Here is a 17359-nt window from a genome sequence, read left to right as displayed (position 1 = left end):
AATTTTCAGCTTTCATCGCTTTAAACGACTTAAACTGACATACATATTGATTCCAATGTTACAGATGATTTTAATACACCTATTTAAAGTGGCCTTCAAACTTCAAAATTGTCTTTATTGTGTAAATGCGTTTCTAAAATGGACCACGAACTTGACTTTTGGAAGAGTTTTTGATTCAAATCCAAAAAATCTAAGGTCGACTGCTGGCTGACCTAGTTTGCCATATAATATCTTAGCAAATGCATGAAGTAAATAAGACGAGCTACAGAATAATCAAAATCTATTTAGTCAATTGATTTAAAGAAGATCAATCAGATCAGTTATCTTTTCCATCAAAGAAACGATGAGAAATTTTCTTGTAAACTGAGGCTAACATATTTTTCGATATCTTTATTGGGACTGGATTTAAATGAACTGTTTCCTTTGTTTGCTTTGAAAAAGCAATTAGAAAAGCATTCGCTGATCGAAATTAACTAATTTTAATCCAATGAATAAAAATTCCATCATAGCGATCTCAATCACAACAACTTGGTGCAAGATTGTATCGAGTTACAGTTAGTAAGAAATTATAATAATCTTTCAACAAGTTTGTAAGTTGTTATAAACATATCGAACAATCAATCTCTAGTATCTCTTGAGTAGTGATGAATTTACTTCCAATTCAGTGAATATATCATTTATGGCATTAATTTTATTTCCATTTGTTCAGCATTGAAAAAATTTGCACAAGTGATCTATAATACAAATGTAAAACAAGATCAGATTAGGCGATATTGTAAAACATAAAATCAGTGAGTTGTAAGCTTTTCGGAGGGACTTCTATTTTTATCTCATAAGTGAAGTATATGTGCTCATGAAACATTCTGAATCTTGTAAATCTTGATGCTAAAGACAAAACTGCAAATTAAATCAATTTTATTCAGCTGAAATGGGAAATAATTGTTAAATCGGTGCAAATTTTTGAATTTAATTGATTTTTCTGTGCCTTGGAGGGGAAATTGATCTTTCTTCTTTTCCTAGAAATGTCTTCGGCCATTTCAATTCGTTCCCAATCATGAATAAAGCCTTCTTTTTCATGAGTATAAGCATTGATCCTTTTCCTTTCTAATGAAAATTTTCGTAATTCCAGCGCTATAACACTTGAAAAGAACAATAAAACATTGATAATGGCTTTTCTGTTGTTTATAAGCATCAATAGGTTAAGTTATTTTTCATTGACAATTTCACGATACATTGATCTAATGATTGATTCCAATTATTATAAAAATCGTCACTTATCTTGGTAATTTTGGGCCTCTAAAGGTGTTGACTTGAACAAATCGAATGGCTTTAAGATCGGATCAAAGTGATTTGAAAAACAATAATATTGATGCTGTGTACCCTTTATTTACACATGTACTTATACCTCAACATATTTGATAAAGATGTGATACAATTGTATCGAAAAAATGGGAAACTTGTTTTGCATTGATTGATCGATTAGATGATCGTTTCGATGCTCATCAAAGAGCATAGTCTAGAATTTATTTAAAATAATAAAAATCATAATAAAAACAATGATTAACAGTAAATCAAATTCAATTATTTGTGTTTTCTCGTGATTCCTATTGCCTATTTTTTTAAAAAAAGGTAAATTTATTTTACTAATAATAATGATGGGCTCACTGAATCGAGCCAATTTTTTCAATTAGCGTGCAGCTATTGTCATTAAAATTGGTTAATTATCAATACGGACGCTAATACTAAGTAGTAGTCTTCACTTAAGTGTCAGACTAGTTAATTAAAATGTATTTATATTTTCTTTAAATATGTCAATAGGAATAATAAATAGACAACAAGCTTAGGGAAACAATTAAAAAATGGATGATGTTACGATGAATAAAATAGGATGATTGCTACTCTATCTTGAGTTCCAGAAATAGGAACTTGGTTCCTTATTGATGTAATAAACATTGTATAAATAAAATTGACATTCATTTTTTGATTCCAATTGTAAATGTTGGTCCTTGGTTAGTTGCTAAATAACTGATTCGTTTGTCCTCTGGAGGTACAATTGATGTTGTATGGTTAGGAGTTGTTGTATTGATTGATGATATTTTAGCAGTCAATCTAGCAGGAATTATTGATTTGAACACTTCAGGGCTTTTGGTGTACCATTTATGTAATCCAACTAATATCACTGAACAACAAACAATAGCAGCTCCACTGAGGTCAGTCCATTCTACTGATTCATTCAATAGCGTCACTTGGTAAACAAACGACATTACAATATCAAGAGTTCTAGTCATTGAAACAGGACCTGCTTCTTCAATTTTAAGAGCAACGGTTTGGAAAAATTGTCCGGCTGCTGTAGTAACACCAACTCCTATCAACATAAGGCTATCCCGAAGATTTCCAGGTACTTTTAAATCACCAATAATCAAGAGAAGGATCAATGATTGTAATATTCCTGATACAGAAAAGTAAAAGATAACCACTGCTGATGGTGTTTGACGCATACGACGAAGGCAAATTACATTAACAGCACGGGTAATAGAACCTGCTAAAGCTGTTCCAACACCAATCCCCCATTTTACATCATAACTTGATTCACCGCCAAATAAAAAGGGCGGCTTACAGATCATAACCACTCCAATAATTGTAAGTCCAGCTGATATCGCCTGAATAAGTCCACAAGATTCACTTAAGCAAATACAGGCAAACAAGGAGACAAAGACCGGCGATGAGAATGAAATTGTTGATTGATCACCCAGAGAAATGAATTGAATAGCATAATAATTACAACAAGCTGTTATGAAACCACAGACACATCGAGCCACTAAAGGCAAACGTTCACCTCTGGTAATACTAAGACGTTCACGATAAGATATAACCACAGTTGTATATATTATAGACTGTACAATTGATCTGTAAAAGAAGAAGAAAGATTTGCAATTAGTAAACAATCAATAATAAACACCAAATATGCAAAAAAATGGCACAAACAAAATTCAAAGGATTAGCATAATCACAAAGCCTTTTCAACTCTTCACTTATGACTTCATCATAAGTTACGATTAGTCATTGGAAGAGAGCCAATTTTAAAAAAATTGAATTTCAATATTTCATTTGAATTATCTTGAATTAACAGCCTTTTCTCGATTTCAAATCAGTGAATTAACAAAATTAAACACAAATTGAATTTTTCAAGAGCTTTTTTCTGAATAATGATTGTAAAAATGACTACAAGATTGAATTTTTATCATGAATGAACTAACAGTAAATGCAAAAATCTTTGGTTTACATGAAAGTTAAATCAATTGCTAGAGTTAATAACAACTCTGTGTTTTTTTGTGCATGAAGACGATGAACTTTTTATGTTTATTGAAATATTGTCACTTATAATTATCAATCTCTATGATTATCCCTGATTTATGCTGTACATTGTAATGTTAATTTTAATAGAGGATCACGGAAAATCCCAGGAATTAAAAGAGTTACTGGGTTGTTGTTTACAATTATTCAATTGTAACAAAAAGATTCATCATATAATGCCTTTTGATAACCCTTATATCATTAAACAATTAGAAATGTTAATTGTTTGCTATCAGCTGGAAAATGTGCAGTAAATATTGATCTATTGCTACTGTTAAAGCAGCTAAAATGTATTACAATTTTGCTAATTATGACTCAGTTAACTCAATCAAACCAATCAATACTTTAACCAATTTCAAGAGTAATCAAACATCAAGTTAATTTGCTGCATTTCAATTAATCATTTATGGACATTGGCTAGTTTGAGACAGTTTAACCCAGTTCAGGCTAAATTTAGAGTAACATATCTTATCATATTCAATCTTATCCATTTGTTATCCGGCAATTTAGATTGATAATCAAAATGCTTGTTCAAGCTTTTCAAGAGTCTTTACTATTTGCTTAGGAAGTGTTGTTTGCTCATCATTCCTATGAAAATAACGTTTTTATTTCAAGATAAATAAACATGAGCCCTCTAGGCAAGACGATTGGATCAGTGAATAACAAAACAATCAAAGGTCTATTATTGTGTACAAAAAACGGATGAAAGTGGTAAAGTAATCGCTCAACAGGTTAAGGAACCAAAAGGAGAGGAAACGTTTCAAGATAATTGAAAGCAACGTCAATGATTAAGATGATTTATCGTTAATTTTGTGATACTGTTTTACACAATTGTTATCAAATTGAATGGAAAAAACAGTGATGAAACATTTTACTGATTGTTAATCAATCCTGAACTAACAAGACTTGAGACTGAAAAAATGTGAACAACAAAAATTATCTGCAAGGTCTAACATAGCATGTGTTGTGATAAACATAAAAAGTCAATGAGATTGATTCGCGCGCACCGGTTTCAACCTTTTTTGGCCTCATTCAGATCACTGTAAGACTCTGAACACTTGTATACTTAAAGTTTAATCTATTCAACGTTAATAAATAGACAGATCAACATTGACTGTCCAGTGGATAGCGACTTGGACTGGGTCGGCTAGGCAGTTAAGGTAAATTTTTGTCAATGTTCATGTTTGATTGAAGGGAAAGATTGACTAACCTGAATAATACGGTTTCAACGGCATCCACTGTTTCAACCAGTTTGGCACACAAGGAACCAGTTGCAAATAAAACGGCCGCAATGGCAGCAAATATAATTCCCATGGCTGGAATTTTGGATAATCGCTCGAGAAAACCTGGTTTAAGTTCATCTTGGGTTGGTGGCTGGTAAAAGTCAGTCTCTAACATAGACATGGTTAGGGATGTGTATGGGTATAGATGATGTTGCTTAGTTGATGTCTAGTGTTGTTGAAACAAAAATTGTTAACAATTAACTACTAATTAACTTGTCAATTCATCTTTACCTTTATGCTTTCCTCGGCTTTAAACCATTATCAGCCGAGATTAACTCAACATCTCCACCCCCTATTATTCTCACTTGCTTTTTGATGTTTTTTTTCTTTTCTTTATTTGTTTTGTTTATCTCATGAATCTATTTCTCTCTCTCTCTCACTCTTTCTCGTTCTCCCTCTTCTCATCTTTAAACATTTGTGCTTCAATATTTTCCATCACTGGTTCATACTGTCGATGTATTCACCGAAATCTGCTGATCAATTGGGTGTTTAGATGTCCAAAATTGACCCACAATTTGTCCACCTGTTACACATGTCAACTTGGACCGTATTTTTTGCCATATACCATTCATTATAGATACTTGTGGAGCTTACTGTTTCATAGATCACTTGGTAATTAAATAAAGATTAGGTAATTTCGAGTGTCATATTAATTGCTGAATTATACTTCAGGCAATGGCAATAAACAACATGCGTAATATTGAATAACCTGGGATATCAGTTGAAAGTAAGTATGAGACCTTAAACCCTTCAAAATTAGTCACCCTATTACCTTTTTTATTTTTGTTTTATTGCTGGTGATATTGTCTCATTAGATGATTTATTTTGCGTACAACTTAATCATTTCAATCTTCATTACATTATAATCTATTCATTGTTAATTGTTCTTTTCATCTTTATTGGTGTTTTTGTTATTTCTTTTCTGTGTCTTTTAAATATCCTGCAATCTTACATCATTTGTTAACTTGGCTACTTTATATTGTCAGCCTCTGTGTTCATTTATTCTGCCCTTACAAATCTAGATTAAAAATCGCATTTGACTTGTTACTTTTTACTTTTTTATTATACCATTGACGTTAGCAACATTTAATTTACATGGAAAAACAATTTACCTCATGCGAATGATCACGACCTGTCACGACGGTTGTTCATGTTAAACCGTTTCCAAGTTTATATGACTCAGCAACACAATCTTGGAAGATTATATTTCAGTGTTGATCTTCTCATAATACTAATCGGTGTTTCTCCGCTTTCGAGTCAGTTTGTTGAGTCGTTGAATTTTTTGTATTGCAAGAAATGGTAAAAACCTTTGAATCAGAGACAGTGTATTATCGAGGCAAAATATTCTGAACTCCTAACAATTTAGCAGATATATGGGTCATGAATCAAATTTTTCGAGCCATCTAACAATTACTTCTGTGCTTTTATCACTTCCTTATTTCAACAGATTTTCATTCAGTTCTTTTTGCTATTTCTAAATAATATCATATTCTTTCTATTATAAAACAGATTGGTCAACTGCTTATGATATACGAGCTTAGGAGGCAAAAGACGATGTATATTTTGGTCGATGATGGATGAATTGAATAACCAACTCTCGATAACTTGAAATTTAGAAGCTCAAAACTGGAAAGTCCAATGGAAAGGGTGAAAAGACAATAGTTAAGCGTAATCAAACGCTTTGGAAAATTTATCAGTGATGAATTTATTATGATGAATTAGGTAATCACATTAGTCTTTGCTCTGTGAATTTGTTTAATATGATTATTTTACAAACTGTGATTAAATATTTTTACGTTCAATTAACCTGGAAAAAGCCAAAGACTTATGTGATTACCTAAGAGATAATTTGATTCATTAATGTATAATGAAACGAAATTAAAAAACCTTACAATTTTTTACTAAACGAATTATCAAAAGAAAAATTAATAGTTGATAGATTAAGACGCATTTGAGGTAAATTAAACAACCTACTTAATCTTGATTCACACTTAATTACCTTAGAATGAAGTTTCCTGGAATTTGTTTACAAATTGTATTCGAATCAAATCAAACTTTTAACCTCGCAATTTAGTGTCAAAAGGCATGCTAAATTCATTTTGATGCTTTATCGTCAATGGTCAAGATTAGTTACTGTTAATAGCTATTTATATTATTAATTAATATATTAATATATTGACTTTCATATTGAAAAATCATTGCATGTATCATGTTATAACTTTCAAAGATTATCGTTTTTTAAATGGTTTATGATAATACGGAAGGATAACATCAATAAAATACATTAATAGCTAATACAAAGAAGGTCAAGGCTTTAAATATCTTAATTAGCAAATGGTTTGGTTTGAGATTGGCTTAGAAATGATTTTGATGGCTCAATTCATGAAATTGAAAACTTAAAAAATGGTCAAGAATCAGGGATGAAAAACTAAATGATTTATTGACACACATTTCTGCGTTTTCAAGAACCAATTGTACAAGTTACAAATTGTTTGCTAAATCACTAGGATACGTCCGGTTTGTATGCGTTAACTATGTGTTGAGTTAAACTATCCAATCTATAGACAACGTATTGACCGTAAGACCTTATCTACAAATAATTCAAAATTAAAACTGAATCTCTGCCCTGAATATCACCAAACTTAATTTTCTAGGTTCTGGTTACTGTTTTTTTCATCCTGTTGTGTTTCTTCCATTTTTAATCTATTCTTACTTTTTACATTCATTACAATCATTCTCGTTTGAATAGAAACAACTTTCATATGAACACAACCAGCATTCAAAAGAGTAAAACTGGCTGACTGTAACATTACAACTTGAAGCCATTGATAGAAAATCTTAGTTTAGACGTTTTTAGGAATTTAAGCATTTAAAATGACTGAATTTAGTGGAAAAGACTGAATGAGGCAAGATTTGTTATATTTGATCAATTTTCAACAGATCACAGTTTATTAGCATGAGAATTTAAGTTAATTTGAATTCATACAGATAGTTTTTACAAAAATCTCAGCATAAAAAATTAATGGAGCCATTAATTTAGAGTTGCAACTATTTAAGTTGGTGATACCTCTTTTCAAACACTTTTCAGTATTGTATAAATATATTTTTTAGCATTTCATTTTGGATATAAAGCCTTTCAAAACTCAAGATCTTTTCCAAGCCTTTCTATCTCGTCAACAATAAAGTCCATATCTTCCATTGTTGCCGGAGGAATGCAAGTTAAAGAAAGGCGGAAAAAATTTGGCAAGTTTTTACAGGTCAAAGGCTGATATCCAATCATAAGAGATCCAGATGACATCATTCGCGATTTAATAGCTGGACAAACTTTATGGAGAGTAGCTGGATCAATGTGAGTTTGGTTTCTCAACTTTTCTGGAATGTACCAAAAAGATACAGTAGATCCTTCAAATTGAGGCAAAACTAACTTAAAATTTGGACGATGGGCTAATTTATCTGTTATGTAACGATTCATTTGGATAATATTGTCAACCAAGTGTTCCCATTCATCTTCACCGCGAGAAGCAAGAGTCAACCAAGCTTTCAGAGAGTCAACTTTACGACCACATTGGATAGATTTGTCTCCCAAATCATAATCAGCATCATAATATTTGTCAGACTGGAAAATATACTCGGCATTAAGACTATTACAGTGTTGGAGAAGCTGACAATGACGAGTTAAGAACAGGGAACACTGAAGTGGTGCTCCAGCTAATTTATGAAGGTTCCATGCAACTGAGTCAGCTAATTCAATTCCATCTAATAGAGTGCGATGTTTCAAAGAAAGTAAGAAAGTTCCGCCAAGAGCAGCATCAACATGTAACCAGATATTATATTTTGCACAGATTGCTGCTACCTCTCGGATTGGATCAAAAGCACCCAAAACAGTAGTTCCAGCAGTAGCGATAACCACGAAGGGCACAGCGCCATCTTTTATAGTATTTTCAATTTCTTTTTCCAATTCTGAAGGAATCATTTTTCCACGATCATCAGTTTTCACCTTAACAACAGAATTAGTTCCATGACCCATCCAAATTGAAGATTTAGACAGTGAATAATGAGACTGTAAAGTGTAGCAAACAAAGAGAGCAATTAACAAATGTTAGAGCATTATTTTAAAATTTTATTTCTCGATAAACTTACGCTGTCTGAGCCAAAAGCAACCAAACGAGGTAAACCACGAACACCATTTTCTTTGGTGTCTGAAAATTTATTGTATCGGGCTAAAATCATTCCATACATATTGGAGATCGAACCGCCTTTAAGAGAAAGGTTGAAAAGAAGTTGATGATTGTGTTTCTATTAAAAATTTTTCTTCGTGTTTTACCTGGTGAGAAGATACCATCGATTTTATCAAGATCCCAACCACATTTGGAGCCACAATATTCGATTATCTTCCTTTCCAAAAGCGTGAAAACTGGCGCGATTTCATATGTTGCTCTATAATATCAAAAAAATACATCAATACTTGACGTAGTAAGATTGTTGTCCTTTTCAATTATTAAGATTAACGTTAAAAGTGTCGTGCCAAGACCCGAATTTCATCCTCAAATTATGTTTACTTACTGGCTTGTATTGAGTGCATCAGTTAACCATGCACCAGCAACACCAAATTGATCGACACCGCCATACAATTGATTATAGAAATGAGGATGAGCTTCGATTAAAAAGAGAAAAGGGTTATTCAATTAAGTGTCAATTAATACATATTGATACAACTTACTTGTTTTAACACTATATTTAATGACTTGACGACAAAAGTCCTCCAATTGTTTTATAGTTAAACCATCCTTGGTTATTTCCAATTTCAGAATTTTCTGTTTAATAATAAAGAACGAGAATTGATCAGATATAATGTTGTTCAAGGTAAATGTTGAAATAATCATAAATAAGAGCAAATGTACATCATAAATGCTGATAACACGTGTGTTTCATCATATATGATAACACAAATGATCGAGCAGAATGGATTGAATCATTGATTATCTTAAGAATTGGTAAAACAATCTACGAAGTAAATAAGGTCTTATTATATCAATAATTAATGATTAATAATAATTTAATAAGAGACAAAAATACATTTTGTTTACTAAAACCAAAATAAATGAGGATAAAACTATTGCTTATCGATGCATTGAGCTCTATTCAATTAGAACAGATAAGTTTCCTGGTTTAAAACACATCTTACAAAGTAAGAAATACTCATCCATGTTTTCAACATTCAATAACATGTTGATTTAAACAGTTAATTATTGTGAAAAATTTAATTTCCAGTTATAACTTATATTCTAAATAATATAAGATAATAAGATGTTAAGATATACAAGAGACTACGTATCTATCAACAGACGAAATGATGATCAGTGAGGTAAACAAGGATTAACAAGGATCGAACCCATAAGAGAAATGAACAAAGTCAACTAACAAACAACTTGTAAGACCTTCATGCAGAAACAGAAGCAATTTGTAATTGTATTTACCTCAAGATCAGCTGGTTGAGTGAAGTTGACCAACTTTGTATTGGTATTTTTAACATTATCCGAATCTCCAATTAAATGAAATTCATCAAGAATCATTTCAGCCACTTTACGAATAAGCGTATCATCAGCAACATTATCCTTTTTGCTCTCAGAAACATTATTTGAGGTTGAAGACGCTTCCGATGAATGATTAAGACCAAACCAATTTTTGTTTGTCCGCTGGTAAAGATCAGCTAACCATGAAATTTTCTCAGTCTCCTGTGTATGGCTCATATTTGTGGGTTGTCGACGGTTTCAGAATCACAGCAATAATAGAGTTGAATTTGATGATTATGTTAAAATGGGTTACAAAGAGGATCAAAAGACAAGCGTGTGAAACAAAAGCAAAACAACGGTTAAGATGATGTGAACAAAGAAGTGACTAACATTAACCGTCTGGGTTAAAATTAAAGGATAGATTTAACAAAATGGAAAAAAGCAAGATAAGAAAACCAAACTCTTAATGGTTTAGGTTTAGGTTTTGTTTTATGTAACTGGTTAAAAACTAGGAGATGTATAAAAACGGTTGCACAAAATTGAATTCAAGTTAGTCGAATGGTAAACATGATTGGTAAATGGTTCCACTTTGGCACATCAATTTATATACTCTTGGTGTAAACACGGGACTACCAGAAAACCAGAGACCGGGAAGTTGTTGAGGGTAACTATCAAATTGAAAATATAATAGTTGTTGTAATCTAAATTGACAATGTAACTCGTGATAAGTTGATTCGAGACTGTTGACTTTGTTACAGTGGGGAAATATTTTTGTTGAGTTGTATGAGAACACAAGAGAGTATCGTTCTTTTATTTACGAACTCCGAAGTCTTTGTTGATGATGAAGATGATATATCTTAATTGTAGTGGAGAAGTTTCCCTTTTTTCTCCGGACTCCGAAGTCCATATTGTGTGTAGTTATCGTTGGGAAAGAAGCAAAATATCAAGAGATTAAGTAAAGACTTATTAAAAGAGGAAATTTTTCCATAATCAGCTGAGAATAGATTTCACAATTGTTAGCTGCAAATCATTAAATTTTACCTCATTTCTTAATAGTTGTTGAAGCCATCAGTATTAAACGTGATTGTGGTTAAATTAAATTGTTTCAATTAATTGATTCGGCCGAGTCTTTGTCAAGTGCAATACATTCAATACATTTGTATCTTTTCAGGGTTTCAATCTGTCTTTTGCTTACATCACAACTCTCATGTCTTACCGTAATACACTGTAAGATAGGTAAATTTTGATCCAACTGCTGACGAGTAAAACAGGTAAGGTAAGTTACTATTGGCACATGAGACTCATGGTAGCATTGGTAATTAAATCAAATGTCTATAATAGTCAATAGTCTATAATTTGCAGTCACTTGAATAGTCTATATCTTTTATCATTGCTATCAACGTTTTTTCCCGGTAACATTCACCGGTAAATTTTTCTTGTCTCTCTTTGATTACTTTATTTAAATAAACAATGAATGGCAACATTCAATAAGCAAAAAACAACAACTCCAATTTGAGCTAGATAAAACATAATTGAATAAAATCAGGTTAATTAATTCAAATCCAGTTTAACTGGTAGACTTTCATGATCGTCACATTTCAGCTTGACAAGTCTTTACTATAGATAGTAAACGTTACATAGGATTAGCTAATCATTAAACTAGGGTAAATTTTGTAACTATTGAATGCTTTTAATATACCGATTAGAAGAGTTAATCTATAATACAATGTCAAGTTGCATGATAGCTATTAAAAATATTTGGTATTAAGCAGCAAAAATCATATCTTACCTTTGTTCAGATTGAGGATTCATGCATGCATTGAATGTCGGTTTAATCCGAAAGTCCTACGTCTCATGGTTGTTTTGCCAGCAGTTTGAATAGTAATCTGGAAATCCTGGTTTCAATAATGTACCAAAAAATGGCTCATCTAATTTGTTAAAGATCGCCATTAAATCAGTTAACCGATAACAAAGTTGACTTTCAAGTAAACTGTTTACGTCTTATGGGTTTATCATTTTGTTCACAAATACATGGATTTCACAAATAAATGGATGTTGATAGGAAGCATTTTTCAATTTTTAAAACTCATATTAATTGTAAAATTAGTTGAAGTTATTTCTTTGATTCTTTTCATAGTTGAAATTAAAAATCTGTAAATATTCTGACTCAATCATTTACTGTTAAATTTGGAGGAAATTTTTACCGCTCATTTAATCAAAGTTGTTACAAGGATCAATAGATGTCACTAGTGTAATAACCGGTTACATGATTTGGTTTGAAAACAAAAAACGGTCTCTTTCAACAGCGATATTTTTGCCTTTGTATTAAATTCTTGATCTTGTGTCAGCTTTTTCCCAAATTATTAATTAGATAATTATTTGTCTCTTGTGTTAATCGTTCATCTATTTATTACATTAGATCAACAATGTCGATTGCTTCTAATAGATCTCGCCGTCCTAATGCTGGATCCAAAATGAATGAGGTTTCAGGTAAAGAAGATGATGAGTTTTACAAGCAAGCCTATGGAGGTTTCGTTGAGGTAAGTGTGCGCCATTTAAATTTGAAAACTTCTTTTTTCCTCCCTTTTTCTTCTCTACCTTTTCTTTCTTTCACCTTTTATTGTTGCTCTCTTTTTTCTTTATCTTTCTATCTTTCTCTTTATCCATCTTTCTTTTACCAATTCTGCTTTCTGCCTTGTTCTTCCTTTCTTAGGATGATAATGATAATGAATTTGAACCAGAATGTTCTGATGATGAAGCTGTTGATAGCATTCGAGAAAATGGAGAATCGGCAGATTTGGATGATAAAGAACATCCACCGGCAAAGCGTTTGAAAACTGAAGCTAAAGCTGGTGAAGACGCTGAAAGCGACGAAGATGCTGAAAGTGTGGAAGATGTTGAAAGCGATGATGATGATGATGATGACGATGATGACGATGATGATGATGAAGGTAAGTTGTTTTTTCCCAATTAAGCGGTTTTCAGTGAAAGCTATGTTTTAAAACTCAGCTTTTTTCATACAATTTGTTGCTATTTTATTGATAGATATTATCATTATTTTTAGTATTTTGTTTCATATTTGCTTAAAATCTTGAAAATTTATCTTTGTTTCAGTAACTTAAATTAACAAAAAAGAAATTGTTTTCTCTTTGTTCTATGTATTTTAAACTTGTTATTTTATGTTTCTTCTATTTTACTTTTTTATTACTTTGGGTCTCATAGAAGATGAAGAAGATGAAGTAGCAGAAGAAGAAAATGGCGATGAAGATGATGACGCTGAGGGCGAAGGAGAAGAGGAAGACGATGAAGATGAGGCCGATGAAGATGATTCAATCGATGCTGGCGCCAAGAAGAGCAAAAAAGCTGAAGCAGAGGCCATTCCAGAAAAATCTAAAGCAGAATGATAATCTCGTGAAGGTTGCTTCCATCGAGCACTTGATACGGGCACAAATGTATTTAATCTATTAACTAGGTACTGAAATCATGTCTTAAAATTCAAACATTTTCTTCCTCGAAACACCAATCAACAAACGCTGTAACAATCAATGTATTTTGTACCAGAATGATATAAAAAGACTTGACAAACTGAGAAAATAAACTTTCTCTTGATTACCAGAAAGCCTGCTGTTATTAATCTGAAACATCAAATGGTTAACAAAACTTACCCAATCGGTTACCAGTAAATTGACAGACAAACGTATCAAATGGCGATAGTTTCATAGCAAATAGTGATTGATTAATGTTATTGATATATTTTCACTGAATATACCATGAAACCTGTTTTCATTCTGATCCTTCACTATCTTAATCCGTAAGCATCAAATAGTTCAAAGTAAACTCAGACAGTAAATGTGAAAATTTTGGTGAAATCAAATTTTCAAATACTCCTTGAATTATCTCAATCCAGTTGATTTGCTGTCTCAAGCAAAGGAACAATAAATGAATCATTAATTAGATTCTCATCAAGCTCGTCTCAATGAAAGTCCAAAAATCCATCATCTGATAAACCTAAACAAGTTATAACAATCAAAGTTGATAAACAAAGCATGATGATAAAATTTAATGATTATCCTTGACACTTTTCACATAATAAACCATCTAATAAATAAGATGTTACAATTGCTTCCTAAATCAGTGAACAATGGGACAAAATATTTTAGATCTGGTGTAAATTGTTCCTCTTGGAAATCACCAACAATCAATTGTCTTAAAGATAGATGTTAGTAAATTGTTAATAAATTACATTTTCTCATGCATTGTTTTTTAGGTGAGAAAACAAACTTTCCTCTAATCATTGGTATCATCTTTACAATCAACATTAGCAGATGAAATGATTTAAATCGTGATCCACGAAAACATTACCAGTGAGTTAACACTGACAATCAACTGGACTGATTCAATCATATTGATAGTAACAATAAAATATAATAATAATGAAATTAGTCAACAGTGAACAGAAAATGTTGTTAACATTATTTTAATATTGATTGTTAACTTGACCTACGGCCTAGATTTGAACACAAAAGGATCCAAATTTTTATGAACTGGTAAACCTTTTTTATCATCAGCTGATCATGATCGGCTTGATGAGAAGATTTTGATTCATGATTAAGACAATTATTAAGTAATGTATTACAATAGATGAGCAAATTACATCTTAACCTGTCTTTATTATTAAGACTATAATACCTTTGATCATGTAATAATTTGATTAGCATTGTTTGTGGCTTCATGATTTACATCAGTATTTTATATCAATTATACTGGCTCAATGGTTAATCAAAAGCTTGATGAAAGGAGAAAGTGAAATTAATAATAAAACGTTGAATAATCAACTTATAAATTGTGAGAAGATTTGATTGCAATAGTTGACAGGTTGATCTTCAATCATCAACTTTGCCAGTAAATCCATCTCAATTTATTTACCTTAAAACATTTACTTTAATAATGATAATCATGCTCATAATCATGATTAAATTTGACCAGGTTTCCATGATTGTACATCAATAATCGGAGTTAATGGGAAACAAAATATACTATTATATGAAAACAATTATTATCATGATAACAATCATTGTTTATTAAGGTATTAAGGTGAATTAGCTAAACAGCAATTGTAAGGTGAAATCATTTTTCCACTGCAATTTATCCTCTTTAAGCCGGCCTTAAGATTCCCATCGGTGCTGGGCAATTTGAGTGACCAGCTTTGAACAATTTCAAGCTCTTACTCAACCTTCCGTCACATTGAACGGTTTGTTGATCATTTGGTTATTAACCAGTAAATTAGCACATCAACTGTCCACAAGTACCAATGTGTGTCTTATGAGGTAATAAAAAAATAGCATTGAGTTTCCTTCCCGAGATGAAATTGAATTTTTTGGGTTTACAATTAACCGGTAAAAGGCTTAATAAATCATTTCCATACAAATGGTGTAAAGGTCAGTTTTAAAGGATTGACTAGTTGTGATTTAGGTGTTTCATTGGAAACCACTTTTTTCCCTTTCCTTTCCTTTCTTTCCGTTTCAGTCAGCTAATTTTAATCGTTCAGCTTAATTGTGATTGACTTGATCTTTTTGCTTGTTTTGTTTGCTCTTGTTCAATTGACATTTTCATGGTCAAAGTATTGCCTGGCTAGTTTGAATTAGAAACCTGAATAAGAAGAAAATTAGATTAAATGGTGAAAATTAAACTTGATTATTAACTCAATAAAGGAAAAATAAATGTCTAAAAAAATAATAACCAATAAACTGGTTGACCAAATTTATCTTATTGTTGTCCATTGTTTTTTTATTCAGTGATCTTGAATCCGATCCTTTTTTACCTCTAAATTGCCTGACCAATTGAAATGATCTTTACAAGTTAAACAGAAAGCTAATTAATAAATCTGATTGACTAATAATTTCAAAGGTAAAATGAAAAAGGATTAGACTTGAAAGGTATTATTGATTAAACTCTTCATGAAAAGTATTTCGTTTTAAAGCTCAATGTGATTCCTTCAACATTGACCCAAACAAAATCAACCTTCAGTTTAATAATTGTCTCTATTGTCCAACAACCAGATGTAAATCTGTCCCATTCAAAAGACATTAGACTGAAAGAGTTAAAAATGGATTCTGAATCTTTAAGCTTTGAATGCCAGACATCGCAATCGTTCCAGATTATTATGAGTTGACTAAACCATAAGCTTTTAAAATGTAAGTTTAACTGTTCACAATTACATCAGTCGAGTTATTCTTGGTAGCTTGAGGTGAGACTAACGGTAAAGAGATGATCAAAATGATGTAAATTGGCCAGACAAACCTGCAAGAATGAGAAAAAAGTGAATTAATGAAGGAAACAAATTACATTTGTGAGGCCAGTTTTTAACGAAAGCTGCCGATTGTATGATTAAAACCATTTTCAATGTAATAAACCAACTTCACACGAAACACACAAAATGTAACATTATTTTATTGCATGTAACACCTTTTCATAACTCATATCATTTAGCTTACCTGGTTATTAGACGATCAGCTTTTCATTTCATTTTGTTTCACCATCCAACTATTGTGACAGATTTGAACATTTTGATGATTTAAAATTGAAAAAGCAATTTTTTGTGATCAGATGAAATTGTGATTTAAACAAATGAGTTGATCATTTATGGATGGTTGGCTGGTAAACATTTGAATCACTTTTTGCCTCTTTGTATTTCAAGGTATTTTGAACAGGGTCAATCTGGTCAGCTATTTTCATGTCCAATTGTTTACCAATCAAGATAACCTTAATCATGGAAAGAGATGAAAAAGAGGTGAAAATGAAAATTATTCATCAATCAGTTACCATTTTTGGTGTTAACTTACCCAAGTTGATTGAGTTGATGTACAATTCAATTATTTTTGTTGTAGCACATTAAAAATGACCCATTGAAGGTTCATTTGTTTTGCCTTGCAATCCTGAACATGATTTATTGATTGAACTGGAAATGAATGGTGAAAGTGAAAAGCCGTTAACTTTTCCATTTTACATGCTTTCATCAAATTCATGTGAAACATTCAAAGATGAATCGACCTTTTGATCCAACCATCGACTAATTGCAAACTAGTAAACATGAACCTTTTATCTATCAGAATCAGTTAACATTCAACTGATTTATTGAGAGTAGCATTGTTTTAAAATCAAGATTTATGGCATTTTAAATAACCGTAGTTAACCAACAAGATATGTTTT

General features: G+C 31.5%; 3 protein-coding genes and 2 long non-coding RNA genes across 6 annotated transcripts; 2 read left to right on the top strand and 3 right to left on the bottom strand.

Annotated features, from left to right (window-relative positions):
* Positions 1–1457: 1457 nt before the first annotated feature.
* LOC107367580 (solute carrier family 35 member G1) lies at positions 1458–4993 on the bottom strand. 2 transcript variants are annotated; one of them, XM_015935311.3, is made up of 3 exons: positions 4869–4993; positions 4565–4803; positions 1458–2907 (listed from the first exon to the last, which is right to left on the bottom strand). In XM_015935311.3, the coding sequence occupies exons 2-3, from the start codon at positions 4756–4758 to the stop codon at positions 1974–1976; spliced, it is 1128 nt and encodes a 375-aa protein (XP_015790797.1). In that variant the 5' UTR covers positions 4759–4803; positions 4869–4993; the 3' UTR covers positions 1458–1973. The 2 variants fall into 2 exon arrangements, with proteins under 2 accessions (XP_015790797.1, XP_015790796.1); XM_015935310.2 differs by lacking the exon at positions 4869–4993 and having other exon boundaries at positions 4565–4833.
* On the top strand, positions 4877–6439 carry LOC107367581 (uncharacterized). The gene is made up of 3 exons (XR_016198352.1): positions 4877–5249; positions 5310–5364; positions 6147–6439. It is a non-coding gene; the product is annotated as an uncharacterized LOC107367581 (long non-coding RNA).
* A 1110-nt stretch (positions 6440–7549) lies between these two features.
* LOC107367542 (cysteine sulfinic acid decarboxylase) lies at positions 7550–10715 on the bottom strand. The gene is made up of 6 exons (XM_015935251.3): positions 10115–10715; positions 9358–9451; positions 9201–9291; positions 8962–9074; positions 8778–8893; positions 7550–8697 (listed from the first exon to the last, which is right to left on the bottom strand). Exons 1-6 carry the CDS (start codon positions 10385–10387, stop codon positions 7774–7776), a joined length of 1611 nt encoding a protein of 536 aa, XP_015790737.1. The 5' UTR covers positions 10388–10715; the 3' UTR covers positions 7550–7773.
* Positions 10716–12445: 1730 nt separating this feature from the next.
* Positions 12446–13769, top strand: LOC107367543 (uncharacterized). Its single transcript, XM_015935252.3, has 3 exons — positions 12446–12690; positions 12864–13101; positions 13373–13769. Exons 1-3 carry the CDS (start codon positions 12577–12579, stop codon positions 13552–13554), a joined length of 534 nt encoding a protein of 177 aa, XP_015790738.2. The 5' UTR covers positions 12446–12576; the 3' UTR covers positions 13555–13769.
* Positions 13770–15920: 2151 nt separating this feature from the next.
* LOC112539439 (uncharacterized) lies at positions 15921–17248 on the bottom strand. Its single transcript, XR_003083276.2, has 3 exons — positions 16993–17248; positions 16645–16912; positions 15921–16450 (listed from the first exon to the last, which is right to left on the bottom strand). It is a non-coding gene; the product is annotated as an uncharacterized LOC112539439 (long non-coding RNA).
* Between the last annotated feature and the right edge of the window lie 111 nt (positions 17249–17359).

Source organism: Tetranychus urticae, chromosome 2, assembly GCF_039701765.1.
Source record: "Tetranychus urticae isolate SD_2017Ah chromosome 2, NJAU_TeUrti_SD_1.0, whole genome shotgun sequence".
Taxonomy (NCBI): Eukaryota; Metazoa; Arthropoda; class Arachnida; order Trombidiformes; family Tetranychidae; genus Tetranychus; species Tetranychus urticae.
Note: the sequence above shows the minus strand (reverse complement) of the source record. Positions and strands in the feature narration are given on the sequence as shown.